The following is a 15106-nucleotide window of genomic DNA, read 5'->3' on the forward strand; positions in this document are numbered from 1 at the left end:
AGTGTCACAAGTAGGCTTACATTAACACTGCAATGAAGTTACTATGAAAGTCCCCTATTATTAGATTTGTTTATGTTTGTAAATGTTTCCACACAAGTGTTACTCTGCCTATGTTGATTTATAAACTTGCATCCAACGTAGTTCACGGTGTGTAATTATAATGATCATATATTAAGCAGATCTTTCTCTTCACCCTATCTGTAACTGCAACATTCTGCACTCTCCTTTCCTTCTCCCCTATGTACTCTATGAATGGTATGTTTTGTCTGTATAGCGCAAGAAACAATAATTTTCACTGTATCGCATGTGGCAATAATAAATCAAATCAAATCAAATTATCTGGCAAATAAACATATTCAATTAAAAAAATGAGACCTAGACTGAACAAGTTGGCCTTCCACCTCTCGGACTTGTGTTTGAACCAGAATACTGGGATGAATGGTTGCTTTTGCTACGATTGTAAAACTCCAATCTGTTTTCAGTTTGGGCAGTGTATAATTTGAATTAAATATTGTCACACGTATTGGGATACAGTGAAAAGTATTCTTTCTTGCACGCTAAACAGACAAAACATACCATTCATACAGTACATAGGGCAGCAGGAAAGGAGAGGGTGCAGAATGTAGTGTTACAGTCATAGCTCGGGTGTAGAGAAAGATCGACTTCATATAAAGTAGGTCCATTTAAAAGTCTGATGGCTACACAGCCACAGGAGCATTGTGGTCCCAATACATTAACATAGAAACATAGAATCCTGCAGTGCAGGAGGCCATTCGGCCCATAGAGTCTGCACCCACCCAGGCCCTATCCCTGTTAACCCATGCATTTACCCTAGCCAGTTCTCCTGACACTAAGGGGCAACTTAGCATGGCAAATCCACCTAACCTGTACATCTTTGGAGTGTGGGAGGAAACCGGAGCACCCAGAAGAAACTCACGCAGACACGAGGAGAATATACATACTCCACGCAGACAGTGACCCAAGCCAGGAATCGAACCCAGGTCCCTGGTGCTGTGAGGCAGCAATGCTAACCACTGTGCCACCGTGCCACCCCAAAAACATTAAATAATGTTTTTTGTTATTCAACTGTTTATAATGAAGTTTTAATGAAAGACTTTTTAACTCAGCGCCCATAAAAAAACATATTGTTACGTTTTTGAATGGGGTAAATATGTCATAAATACGTCACAAATGTAAGACTGTGATAGAAAAGCAACCAGTTGTTAATAAGTCTCGAAAGCATGACAGGACCCGACGCTGCTCTATTTCTAACCCAGATATCTGTTCTCATTTCTAGATATCAATGAGTGCAGTTTCTCAGATTTCCTTTGCCAGCATCGGTGTGTGAATGAGCCAGGCGATTATTTCTGCATCTGCCCTGAGGGTTACACCATGTTCAATGACAACAGAAGCTGCCAAGGTAAAGAGAGGCTGGCATTATTCACTAACTCTTTATCAAGAGCCGTAACCTGCGTTTGTATTTTATCTGAAGGTCACTCTTGTGGGGGGAACAATGCATCCTGGCGACCGGCTCCTTTCGTTCAACTGTAGGCATTTCACCTCAGGGATAAAAGGACATCAATCATAGTCACCTAATTACAGAATCAGAACTATTTCAAGAGGGACCTGTCAGACAACCTCTGCATCCAATTCTTACCTTCTGTTGTTCAGCTTATTCATCGCCCTGTCGCCACGTAAGCAAACTGCAGAGGTCTACAGTTTGCTGGAAGATCGTAAAGATCCCCAGGCTGTTTATTAGGGCCATGCTTCACATTTCCTGCTGTGAATTAAACACCACACCCTTTACTTACCTTTCCCATCAAACCAAATGCCTTGAGGTTTGATACCTGATAGGTTGATTTTGGAGTTTTAATTGAAGTTGATGAGTTGTGAATGGTCTCCTTCTGACGTCGCTTCTCAGCACACGTCCAAAAGGTGCCCAGCTCGCTTGGACAATGTGACGAATTTGAATGATATATTCTTCGATTGTATTCAATCTGATCTGCGGCCTTGCCTCAACTTGTGTTATTTAGATTCATAGAATCCTATTGTACAGAAGGAGACCATTCGGCCCATCGAGTCTGTACCGACCACAATCCTACCCAAGCCCTATTCCCACAACCCCACACATTTACTCTGCTAATCCCCCTGACACTAGGGTCAATTTAGCATGGCCAATGCACCTAACCCGCACATCTTTGGACTGTGGGAGGAAACCGGAACGCCCGGAGGAAACCCATGCAGACACGAGGAGAATGTGCAAATTCCACACAGACAGTGACCCGAGCCGGGAATTGAACCCGGGTCCCTGGCGCTATGAGGCGGCAGTGCTTGCCACCGTGCCACCGTGCTGCCCTGTGCCACTGTGCCGCCCTGGCATCTGATCTCGCCGGAATTCAGCAGAAGGGAAAAATGAGGCCTGGAGTTTGCCACCAGGATAGAAGCTGCGATGTGGGGAGCCGAGGCAAGGCCTGAGACTGCATCGGAGGGCAGTGGGATCACGGCGGCCATTCCACTAATTCAGGACAGTGGGCTGCCTTTCCGAGCTACCAGCCCGGTCAGACGGCTAGGAGTTCAGTGACCTCAGTAGTGGTGTCTGAGAGGTTACAAGAGGTTACTCCATACTGAGGTGCCCTCACAGGCAAGTTCACCATTTTATTTCTGTGCTGTGGCCTGGCAGGCTCTGCCCATTGGAGGGATAACCACTCCAGTAGTTGCATTGCCACTGGGGGCAGCCTCTGTGGGCATGACGCCTCTGGAACCAAAGTTTCACTACCTAGGAACTGCTGGGATAGTACAGCTGGCAGACTCCTCTTGTGGCAGGGGCCCAGTCCGACACTGGCACAATGCTGCCAGCTTGGTAAGATACCTGTAAATTACCCAGTTAATTCAGTGTGCATGTGAGTCGCGACCATTCCTACCTCTGGGAATATCCCCTGGTGTCCGGGAAGCGTTAGGCTTAACTCCCAACACCTTTTCTGGCAATTTTATCATTCCTCCCATGTCCAGCCTGTCTCCAAATTCCTGAGAAAATCCTGGCCTGAGTCTTTCCCGATAGGATGAACTCTACACACAAAGATGTTCACTCACATACGCACTTAACGTTGGTCACTTTTGCTTTCAAACTATGAGGAGGGAAATTCCTTGGTGTGGTACTGTGTCTCACTCTACATGCAGTAATTTGGGAAATACTTTTAATTCTTTGACAGGATGTGGGTGTCGCTGACGAGGCCAGCATTTGTTACCCATCCCTAATTGCCCTTAAAGGGCTTGCTAGGCCACTTCAGGCCCAAGGTGAGGCAGTGGTGCAGTGGTATTGTCGCTGGGCTAGTAATCCAGAAACCCAGAGTAATTCTCTGGGGACCCGGGTTCAAATCCCACCATGGCAGATGATGAAATTTGAATTCAGTAAAAGTCTAATGATGACCATGAATCGATTGTTGTAAAACCCATCTGGTTCATGAGTGTCCTTTAGGGAAGGAAATCTGCCACATGCGACTGTAGGCCCACAGAAATGAGATTGACTCTTAAACTTCCTTTGAAATGGCCTAGCAAACCATAGCTCAAGGGCAATAAATTCTCACATCCCCTGAATGAATAAAAAAGAGGGCAGTTAAGAGTCAACCCACATTGCTGTGAGTCTTGCATCACATGTTGCCCAGACCTGGTAAGGATGGCAGATTTCCTTCCACATTGGACATGAGTGAACTAATTGTGTTTTCATGATATTTATGATAGTTCCATGATTACCATTACAGAGACTAGCATTATAGCCCAGATTTTGTTAACCAAATTGAAATTCCACCAGCTCCCGCAGTGGGATTTGAACGTGCATCCGCCAGAGCGTTAGCCTGGGCTTCTGAATTACCCGTTCAGTGATGATACCACTCTGCTATTGTATCCTGTCAAACGGTGGATATGGCACTTGTGTTTATTTTCTGTCCATTCTTTTCAACCTCACATCCAGCAGATCTTATGACCCTTGGAAGTGTATAGCCTGCAACAAGGTTCCTGCAGCATCACCTACAGTGTCTCAGGATCCACACATTGAGACTTCTCGGGCAGGAATTTTCCGGCTCCAAAATTGGAAACTCCCACTTGAGGTCAATGGACCACTGCGTGGTCCGCCCCTCCCCGCACGCTATGATGCCCGTGGTGGACGGGACGGGAAAATTCCCTCCTTTGATTCTGGTGTTACTAATGCCAACCTGACTGTAGAATACAATTCCTCCCTCTGTTCCTAGCGTCATGATGTGGAGATGCCGGCGTTGGACTGGGGTAAACACAGTAAGAAGTTTAACAACACCAGGTTAAAGTCCAACAGGTTTATTTGGTAGGAAAAGCCACACAAGCTTTCGGAGCTCCAAGCCCCTTCTTCACCTGAAGAAGGGGCTTGGAGCTCCGAAAGCTTGTGTGGCTTTTGCTACCAAATAAACCTGTTGGACTTTAACTTGGTGTTGTTAAACTTCCTATTGTTCCTAGCGTCAGCCAGGACTAGTTGATCATAACACATGGATCCAATCTACTGTGTCCACCTCACACTGTCTAGTATCGACCGTGTTGAGGTTTGAAAGCTCCTAGCAACTCAGGTCGCCAACCTGCCTAGGATTACCCTGGAGCCTCTTCAGAATCAACAGTTAATCCCTAGGTTGCCATGAGCAACCATGGTGTGGGGGGGGGGGGGGGGGGGCAATTCTTTTTGGTCATCCTTCTCCAAAATCATTTTCTAAAGATATCAGAGATGGGGGTTGGGCAAAGAAATGTTGCATGACTGAAGCCCAAATCAGCCAATCAGGAGTGTCTACTTTCAGTGAGGAGGCGGGGTGTTGGAAGATGGGCGTGTCAGGCCAAGAATGGTGAGAATGTAGGGCTGTGGCAGTTGGCCAGACAGGTCATGTGATGAAATGTACAGGCATACGTCGAATCAGAGTTGGCAACACTACTGCCAATGAACATTTACCAGGGAGAGAATCTCGTAGCTTGAGCTGCTGTCGAGACCGAGCACAGACACTCGGGAGGACTTTTCTGCCCCGCTGCGCTGTTTGAGTAGCAGGGTGGGAAATGTGAGTGAAAAGGCAAAAAATTGGGTTCGAAAAATCGGGCTCAGGTGGCGATCAGGGGCGGACGGCAATTGGTGGGGGTCCGTGGGGATGGTGGAGGGGCGATGTCCATGGGGGATGGGAGTTGACAGATCTCCCAGTATACTGTGTGCACTGTGTACGCAGTACACTGGGAAATTGGGGCGCCTGCACAACGGTGCCCCGTGCAGTCTGCAACCAGCTTCTTGGTGTGAATATGCTCCACCACTTCCCCCTGTGGCGGGGATCACATTGAGGCCTCTGTTTTGCACAGAGTGCTGTAAATTACCACCACTTACCTCGCTGGAAAAACGGGCGAGAAAACGTCATGTTTTCTTGCGCATTCAACACTTAGAATATTTTTGAGAAGATTCTGCCCCATATGTCTAAGTGTTTCTCTGTTTGTTAGATATTAATGAGTGTGAAGCCGCTAATCACACATGTACAGAACAACAGGACTGCTACAACATTCCAGGAGGATACAAATGTCTGGAGCAAGTGAATTGTCAAGATCCTTACATACAGTTGAATGAAAAGTAAGTACTCCAGCAGACACCAGCACTGTAAAGTGGCATTTTAGCAGCACTAACCAGTGGGAAAATAGTTGGCTTAATGGATTTATAGGTCGTGGAGCATCTCATTGTGAAAACCTTCCACTGACATGTTACCTCTCTGCTTGTGTCACAGTCGCTGTATGTGTCATGGAGAAAATCCAGGCTGCGCAGAACAACCGTTCACCATCTTGTACAAATACATGGACATAGTGTCAGGAAGGAGCGTTCCCTCAGACATCTTCCAAATGCAGGCCACGTCGCGCTACCCAGGCGCCTACTACATCTTCCAGATCAAATCTGGGAATGAAGGCAGAGAGTTCTACATGAGGGTAAGACCTCAGCTTCTGTAGCTGTGCTTGAGAATGCAGAACAGCATCAGGAAAATAGCAAAAATGTGTCTTGGCAGTGTTGGCCTCGTCAAGTATTTCTAAAATAGACATGATACGCTCAATGTAAGCTCAGTTTAAGTATAAAAACATCTTGTGTTGGCTTTATTGAGTGGGATTTTCCAGCCATGCAACCCCCTCCCACCCTCACGCACCCCCCCCCCCCCCACCCCCTCTCCCTGACTCCCACCCACCCAAGACTGGAAATTCCTTCACGAGGTCAACGGGCCTTTAAACGCTCCAGCAAATTGTCCACCCCACCTGCGAAGATTCCCATAGTGGGCAGGATGAGGAAGTTGCTCCAATGCATATCTTCTCTCTTTCATTTGACAGTGGAATGGTGGTGGAGGATGGCTTGGGGTGGTGCTGGGTTTTGGTTACTGTTGAAGGCAGGCGCTCATTCGATGGAACAGGAATGAGGAATCCGTTGAACAAGGCTGGGATTTTCCAGGCCCGCCTGCCTCCGGAATCTTCCAGTCCCGCTGAAAGCCAATGGACCTTTGGCTGGCTTGTCACATTCCCCATCACCATGGGTCCAGACAAACCTCCTATATCCAAACCCAGTGCTGCGAACAATGACAGTATTTAGTGTGCTGCCAGTATATCATTGTTTTGACAAATCTTGCACCAGAAATTGCCAGTTGGCAAAGATCAGCTCCTGGGAGATTTAGGGTGTATTGGCCTCCAGACAGAGCCAAGGAGAGACACTCTCTGAAATAGTCACTTCAAACACAACCAGATTGTCTGCAGAGATACATTTCATAGAATCTTCCTTGCAAAACACCCATCTCCTCATTCCCCTACCACCCGAAACACAACAAGTGATAGTAAGGACAAATACTCCCAGAGGCAGATGTTACATCATATTTCATTCTGCACATTGAGTAAAATTGTAAAATATTGAACTATAGATCAAGGAAGGAATTGTCAAGGGCGCGGCACTCAATTAAAATCAACAATGTTTATTGTCACCCATTAAATATTAAGCTGTCCTTGTTTTTTGCCTTCCTCACAAACCCATAGCAAACGGGGCCAGTGAGTGCCACGGTGGTGATGACCCGTCCAATCAGCGGACCGCGGGACATCATACTGGACCTTGAAATGGTCACGGTGAACACCGTCATCAACTTCCGAGGGAGTTCCGTGATCAGACTGACTATCTTTGTATCCGAGTACAAATTTTAAACCTCTGATTTTCCGGGGGTGCTGGGGTTCAACATTTGATAGGTTATTCAGCTATTTTAATGAGTGAATGTTTCACTGATGTCATTAAGGCGGAAAGATGCTTTTGGTAACGCATTGCAACTGTTTAGATTCTTAATTCTGTCTGCTTTTTCTTGTCTGCCTAGGTCAGAGACTTTGTATAACAGCCCATAAATAGAAATGTTAAGCCTTGAAACTGCAGTATATTCAGTAAGGCATTGTGATGTTCTTAGTCCTTGTTTGGAACTGTCTATTCAGGAAGAGGGACCATGTATGAAGGATTAGAGGAACACCAGGGGCAATTTCTTTAAATATATATTCACTTCTTGCGATTTGTGCAATGCTGAAAAGGCCGCATCTATTTGGTGCCCAGAGAAGGTGGACATGAACCTTCTTGTTAAGCCGTTACAGTTTGGTAAGGGTGCAATCCTAATGTTATCAGGCTTTTGGCCCAGCAATAATGAGATCCTGGTGTTATATGTCCCAGAGCTGTGTGACTTGGAAGGGAACTTAAAGGTGAAGATATTCCCCTGACATTGGTGCCTTTTTTTCCCCTTGGTAGTAGATGCCACAAGGCCAGGATGTGCTCATAGGTGTTAATTCAGGTCTTTGGAGTTAGAGGAACAGAAGAACATTGCCCATAGTTTGCGAGGGCACATTCCCTCAATCTCCACCCAACCCAACAACCCCCACCCCCCACACCATTTCCCTCCCCCACCCCACCCCCAACACTATCCCCTGCCTCCCCCAACCCCCTGACACACACACACACACACACACAGTTACAGTTGAAGGCAGCATTGGCAAGCCATGGCCTGCATTATACATGACGGCAATTGTAGATCCCCAAACTGCACAGTAAAATGTTTTATTACACTATCGCCGCGCATTAATGCCAATTTCTTCTTAACAAGAAATGTTTTATCCATTATTTTGAATGCTCAAATGGATTGTAAAACTACACAAAACAAAAGCCCATGGGGGATGAGGAGCTTTTCTTTTTACTCAGCAAGTTGCTTAGATCTGGAATACACAAACTGAAAGCGTGGTGGAAACAAGATTGAATGGTGAATATCAAAGGGATTGGATAAACATTATGGGGTAAGGGCAGGGGATCCGTGGGATAACTGGGCAGCATAGACCAAATGTCTTTCTTATGCCTTGTACATGAAACATGGGAAGAGAAATACTGAAAATCAGCGTCCACTGATGCAATTATTGAACAATAAGATCCAAGTGATTGTTCTGCAGGCAATTTCATTGGAATATGATAGTTCTATTTAACAAGTGTCTACAATGTAAATGTATCAAATATAATGCCACACCAGGGAACCAATGTTATACAATTACAGTGTGTTCACTTTAAAACTCCACATCAACATTGTTTTCAAGGAACTAGTTTTCTTTGAAATAAAATAACAGTGTCTATTTTAATCCCTTAATTAAGAACCACCCTTTAACAAGAGTTGAATTTATCCCTGAGGAAACTGACTCCATGGTCACCTGCGTGTTGACTCACAAGAGGACGGCTTACAGGCAAATAGCTACCTTTATTGTATGTTGTTCTAGGGACATTGAGAACTGACCTAAATTCTAAAGTAATTAAAGAAAGATTTGACTATGTAGGTGTTAATTTAACTAAATCGATCCCTCCCCAGAGATGTCTGTTTAGCTCAACTAAACTCATGAAACAGTATATATACTGTCAGTGAAAAGACGGTTTGGAATGTGATTGAACCTTCTCAGATGAAGGTCTAAGATGCTCAAGATTCACCGGCCATGATTATACACTTGCTGCACTGTCCCAGTCACCTGTCACTGTTATATCTCTTGCTCAGAAAGCAAAGAGAATTGCCCCAATCCCCTGAGTCACCCAGACTCCTCTGTGGAAGCAGAGAATTTCTGTTGTCAAACACTGCGGTAACTGAGGCCTTTCTTATTGATATTGACGTGTTTGTTTCAGTGGCAGCACCAGGAAAACTGAACCCATCACGGCTGTAGAGGTAATATCATTTTGAATGATTTCAGTCGCTGAATCTTCCCAGCTGGACATTGAGGTGAAAGGGGTTCTAGTGGTGTATGTGGAGCATTAACACATTGCCTGAAACCTGAATACAAACCCAGTTCTGCCCAGTGAGATGAAAAGTCTTCTCTCACTGCTAGTTGTAAGGGTCCTTTGTGAATTGAATCTGGGCTGGTGAGTTCGCAGCACAATATAAAGCCGCCCTAATTCACAAGCTTCATCTTTCTCGTTCGTCCTTTAGGGCGAATGTCACCGTTCTCTGCACCTGGGGTGTTTAGAAGGGTTCCAGTGGGTACTCGGGGGACAGCTGATGCCACTCTGCTTCCAGAAGGTTCAGCTGAAAGCAGGATGGGATTCCGCAGATGATTGAGTTTCGGACTTGGGTTTCCTCCCTTCATGGTTTTTCTCTCTCTGCCCCTGACAAGCGCTCACTTGCAAATGAGGTCGCACCCTTTTTCTTTCTAATTGGCAGGGGCAACAATCATGGCTGAACTGCTCACAGGAGTTTGGTATCGAAATCCCTAAGCAAAGCTTTCAGAAGGTTGTTGAAGTGCTTCCTTTGACCACCATGAGAGCACAGCCCACTCTCAAACTCACCATTGAAGATTCGCTTTGGTAAGTGAGTGTCAGGCATTCTGGCTACGTGGACAGTCCAACTGTCTCATTGTGGTGTGGTTGCTTAGCATGCCTGCTCAGGCAAGCACCTCGGTGTCTGGTTTCTTATCCTGCCACCTAATCTTCAGAAGCTTCTGAAGGCAGATCATGTGAAAGTGGTTGAGCTTGTTGGCCTGACACTGGTACACAGTCCAAGTCTGGTTTTGGTAGAGCAGACTTGCTCTATAGACTTTCAGTTCAGGCAGGCTTACTCATCTCCTTTCCCAGACTGATGTCTGAAGTCTGTCAAAGGCTGCGCTTGCTTTGGAAATCTTTACATTTATCTCTCTGTTGACACAGACAGTTGAGAGAATGTGCTTACCCACTGCTGGCTGGTTCTGGTCATGGACTGAAAACCTGGGCTTGAGATGGAGCTTTCCTGGAGCAGGTTGTATATTACTCCAGCGTTCTTTGTGCTGACCATAAGGACAAAGTTGTTGCAATGATTTGGAGAACAAGTCCACGCTATGTTGCATGTGCTGCTCTGAACCGGCAGACAGGAAATGGCAAAGTTTGTCCATGGAGACCTTGATCGTTGCCGGGAGTCATCTCAGATTGAGAAGCTAGTGATATTTGATTTCAATGCCAGGATCACCGTCATGGAAGGTGTATCGAAGAGCATGGCAGAGGAAAAGTTGTCAAAGAGGGTTGGCACTAGCAAGCAGCTCCTGGAAGTAGGTTAGAAGACTCACCATCATCCAGGACCTGGGCAAGCATGGCACTGTAAAACTATTGTGATGAATTTCTCAGTACGTCTGAATTTCTCCATTCATAAGCTGAAAAGATGAGGGAAGATATTTGGTCTATCTTAATGTGTCTGGCCATAGAGATTCTCACATCCCTCTTTGTTTAGGAATTAATTTCTGGAGTTTGTTTCTGCACTACACTATCTGAGCCTGTTCCACACAATGATCGTACTCTGAGTAAAGAAGAATGAAGAAGCCTTTCCTGATACTAATTATTTTACCTGTGACTCCTGGTATCACTCGCACAGTTTAATGTAAAACAGTATTTCAGGTTCATGTTTCGTGTAGCTGAAATATTTTTTACATCCCTAAGAGATCACCTCTGAGATGCTTCCTTTCTATGGGTAAAATCTGAGTCAATCCATTACTTACCCATGGCTCAGGCACTCTGACACTGACACCGGGCTTTTGGTGGGAAGGGGCTGGAAAATGCAGCGAACCATTCAAATGTCCATTCACTTTGGCAGGACTGGAAAATCCCGCTGGTTAGGGGAGGGGTTAGAAAATTCCAGCTGAGAGTCAGCCATTCTCCGGATTGATTTGATTTGATTTATTATTGTCACATGTATCAGTACACAGTGAAAAGTATTGTTTCTTGCGCGCTATACAGACAAAGCATTCCGTACATAGAGAAGGAAAGGAGAGGGTGCAGAATGTAGTGTTACAGTCATAGCTAGGGTGTGGAGAAAGATCAACTTAATGCGAGGTAGGTCCATTCAAAGGTCTGATGGCAGCAGGGAAGAAGCTGTTCTTGAGTCGGTTGGTACATGTCCTCAGACTGTCTCCAACACTTAGCAACCGGAACTGGATGGTCTGGCTGGAGAACTATAAACTGTGATCATTACCTCCTTAGCCATGTTCCACTATTTGGGCTTAAGTAATACAACACTTGGTTAGCATTGAGGTTCCTAAGACCCCTTGGTCTCTTTCAGCCTCACCTTTGGTAACTTTAACACCAGGAGCAGAATTTTACATTGCTCCGCTGGTAATGTTTTGCAGAGGGAGAGGGGGCAGTGCCCATAAAGCTCCAAAGCTGGTCTTTCTACTGGGATCCCAACCTCTCTGCAACTTTACGGTGGGACAGACAAGGCCTAGGCAAGCCCGCCTCCCCTTGCCCCAGCTGAGGCCGTAATTTAATGATCACTTAAGGGTCGTTTCCCCTCCAGCCTCAATATTCAAGTTGGTGGGAGGAGTTCAGGGGCATGAAGGGAAGCCCAGAAAGTGATCCTGTTCAGGCATCAGGGCACCTCAATCAACAGCCTCCTTTCAATATCACGCAAATCCCCCCTCTCCCTCCACAATGTCTTGCCCTTTTGAATGCTCCCCTTCCCACTTCAAGCTCCTCTATCAACACCCCCAGGTCCCACTCTATTCATCCTCCTGGGACTCACCTGCCCCCACCGCCACCCCTCCCCCCAACCCTGCAACATCCACACTTATCTGGTTGGACTGTGGGCCTCAGACTCCGGAGACCGCTTGCAGTCCCAGTCCTGTCCACTGCAGCCTCTGGCGCTGATGGGACAAGAAAGCTACTGGCCAATCAGATTGGCCAACATCTCTCTGAGGTGGCACTTCCTCCCATGTAAAGGGCGAAGTCCCAGCTCCAGTCAATTAACATTTGTTGGAGAGCTAAATGGATATGGGGCAGTCAGTGTTGACAGGGATGCAATTGCCATCCATTCTTTGGATGGTAGGAAGGAAAACTCTTCCATCCTAAAAAGCTTCCTTTCTACTCTACACTTAAACCTAATTTGAGTGGCCTTTGCACAACTCTTGCTTTCTTGAATGTTCTTGGATTGTTGAAGATCACTCATGGATTCCTTAATTAATATGTCTGCTAGGGGGCAATCGTCCATATGTTGTGAATTTCTTGGGACAGAAACAGTTATGTAATCAGCTAAAGACATGTAGTATTAGAATCGCATGAGCCTTTATTATTTATTCTGAGCAGACTCCCTCTGCTGGTACATGTGTGGATGGCGGCCTCAAGTGGACAGAAAATACGCAATGCAAGTTTCAATACACTACATATTCATAGAATTCAAAATCGGTTGGAGATACCTTTCAATTTGATTTTTTAGGTTAGTGTCGAGTTCCTGGCCTCTCACTTGCAGCAGTTGATATTATTGGGTCTATGTGGGCATGGTACTTTTAGCATAAATCACATTTTAATAACTGAGCAGAAGAAAGGAAAATGTTATGGTCAATGCAGGTGAGAAAGGTATTGAGGGATAAATGATAGAAGGTAAATTCAGTGTGAGAAATGCAGCGAATGCAAACGTTCTGCCTACTTTTGGATATTTAACAGTTTATGGGTGATATTGTCAAAATCCAAATCTGTTCTTTTTTATTCTAAATATGTATATTTTACACGTTAAGTACTGTATTTTATATGTTAACAAAATAAGTAACATTTTGTTCTCCTAAACTCTGAAAAACTACGTTCTATAATCTTAAAGAGACAGGATTGATATTTTGGATTGAGGTATCTAGATTTTTGTTATGTCACCATTTAATCCCTGAAGATGGTCGTGGTAGTGGGTAGTTTGGGGTTAGCACACAGTTGTAATGTTCAGCTGATATCCTGTCCCCACTGTTTCTTTAGTACCCTGCCCACATATTTCCTGTGAGGAAGTGACCGAATCAGTTTCAAAGTTGCTCATTGTTGCTGGGCATTTCTGTAGGTTGACAGCTGCTTGGCTTCTCCAGCTCAGCAGAGACAAATATGTTCTCTTCTTTTTCTGGCAAGATTGGACTTTGGCCAACTTTTATTTTGGGTGATTGAGTTTGAAATGGGATGGACCGTTGTAGAACTTTCATACAAGTACGTGCTACTTAATCCCTTTTCCATTGCGCAACAGATTTGAAAATGAGGAATTTTAGACATTGGGAGGAAATCAAGTGCTGATGGTTAGCTTTGGGATAATGGGTTTGGTTCAAGTCCTTAGAGCAGAGGTAGGAGTGAAGGCAAAATGAATCAAGAAGTTGTAATTAGGTAATGCCAAGCAGAGATTTTAAAGGGCCCAAGATATTCACACAAAATCATAAGAGTTCTGGCTTGGTGTAATGAAGTACTTTCCAGTCAAGGAATGGGATGGTGAGGTTTAACTGTCTCTGATCTGTATCATTCTGTTCTATAGCAGAATTGTAAGAAGTGAATTAGAAACCATTGCTTGGCATGACTTGGGAATTACAGAAGCAACTCATCACACCCTGGTTTCTTGCTCAGCTCTCAGTCTGGCTGCTGGCAGAGGGCTGACGGAATGTCAATGTCTCTGCCTTGGCAGAACACGACAAAATGGACATTGCCCTACTGCTGGGACAAACTTGTCGCTCCTCACAGTCCTGCTGTGCCGTGCCTCTGGCTGAAATGCCAGTTACAACATTGGCAGGTTGCCGAGCATCAACAGCAGCATAGAAGAATGATACGGAATAGTTGTATTCCACCCAGCCACCCCTGTCCACTGAAGAGGAACATCCACTTAGACCTGAGAACCGCAAGCAGTAGGTTCGCCACTTACCCACACAAAAACTAATTCTAGAAAAAAATCCTAAAGATTATTATAACTGTTGAAAGTCCCACTACCTGTCAGTTGTACGTGATGTAATCCAATAAAGAACAAGGGATCCTGTCTCTTTAAAACCTGAATCCTAATGTACTGGAGGAACAGATTTATATGTCGGTCGATTCAATTGCAAATAAACACTGTTAAATCCATGTGTGTGTTAAACTTTTTTATACATTCATGGGATGCGGGAATCACTGGCTAGGGCAGCATTTATTGTCCACCTCTAATTGCCCTTGAGGAGGTGGTGGTGAGCTGTCTACTTTGAACCGTTGCAGTCCATCCATACTGATTTTTGGTGCATTCTTAACAAAAGCAATTGATTAATAAGACTTGGTCAGTGCTGTTATAGGCATTTCTCTGATTATGGAGCTGATGTACAAACGTATGAGCAAGTAGCAGCAGTAGGCCATTTGGTCCTTCGAGCCTGCATTTAGTAAGATCATGGCTGACCTGATAGTAACCTATAATCTGCGTCCTGCCTACCCCCCCACCCCCACTCCGCCCCCGATAACCTGTCACCTCCTTGCTCACTGAGAATCTATCCACCTCTGCCTTAAAAATATTCAAAACTCTGCCTCCACCACCTTGTCCATTAAAATGACTTGACAGCAATCCCTTTTGCCAGTCATTTTGACATTTTTGACAGGTCTTTCTGACAATTGTGATTTTTTTTAAACAGGGCTGCTGATAGGTCCTATGAACTTGACAGTAATGAGTTTATGCATTTTATATGCATATTTATGGCTACATTTAGCAATTTGAAAGGGCACCTGGCCTCCACCAAAGGACACTTTATCTGCCCCACAAGTGACCCGAGACCAGATTTATAATGATACTTTGCTTTTCCAGAGGAATAACCTGGCTATCCAAATGATTTCACAAAATTCAGTCCT

At 45.1% G+C, this 15106-nt stretch overlaps 1 protein-coding gene across 2 annotated transcripts in view; it reads left to right on the top strand.

Annotated features, from left to right (window-relative positions):
* The window catches only part of fbln5 (fibulin 5), a 65659-nt gene extending 51304 nt beyond the window's left edge, over positions 1–14355 (top strand). For both annotated transcript variants that reach the window (XM_078234311.1, XM_078234312.1), the window contains exons 8-11: positions 1298–1420; positions 5488–5614; positions 5766–5961; positions 7042–14355. In XM_078234311.1, the coding sequence (XP_078090437.1) occupies positions 1298–1420; positions 5488–5614; positions 5766–5961; positions 7042–7203 (608 nt within the window). In that variant the 3' untranslated portion in view covers positions 7204–14355. The remainder of the gene's footprint in view (positions 1–1297; positions 1421–5487; positions 5615–5765; positions 5962–7041) is intronic.
* Positions 14356–15106: the final 751 nt, after the last annotated feature.

The sequence above is a fragment of the Mustelus asterias genome, chromosome 18 (assembly GCF_964213995.1).
Source record: "Mustelus asterias chromosome 18, sMusAst1.hap1.1, whole genome shotgun sequence".
NCBI lineage: Eukaryota > Metazoa > Chordata > Chondrichthyes > Carcharhiniformes > Triakidae > Mustelus > Mustelus asterias.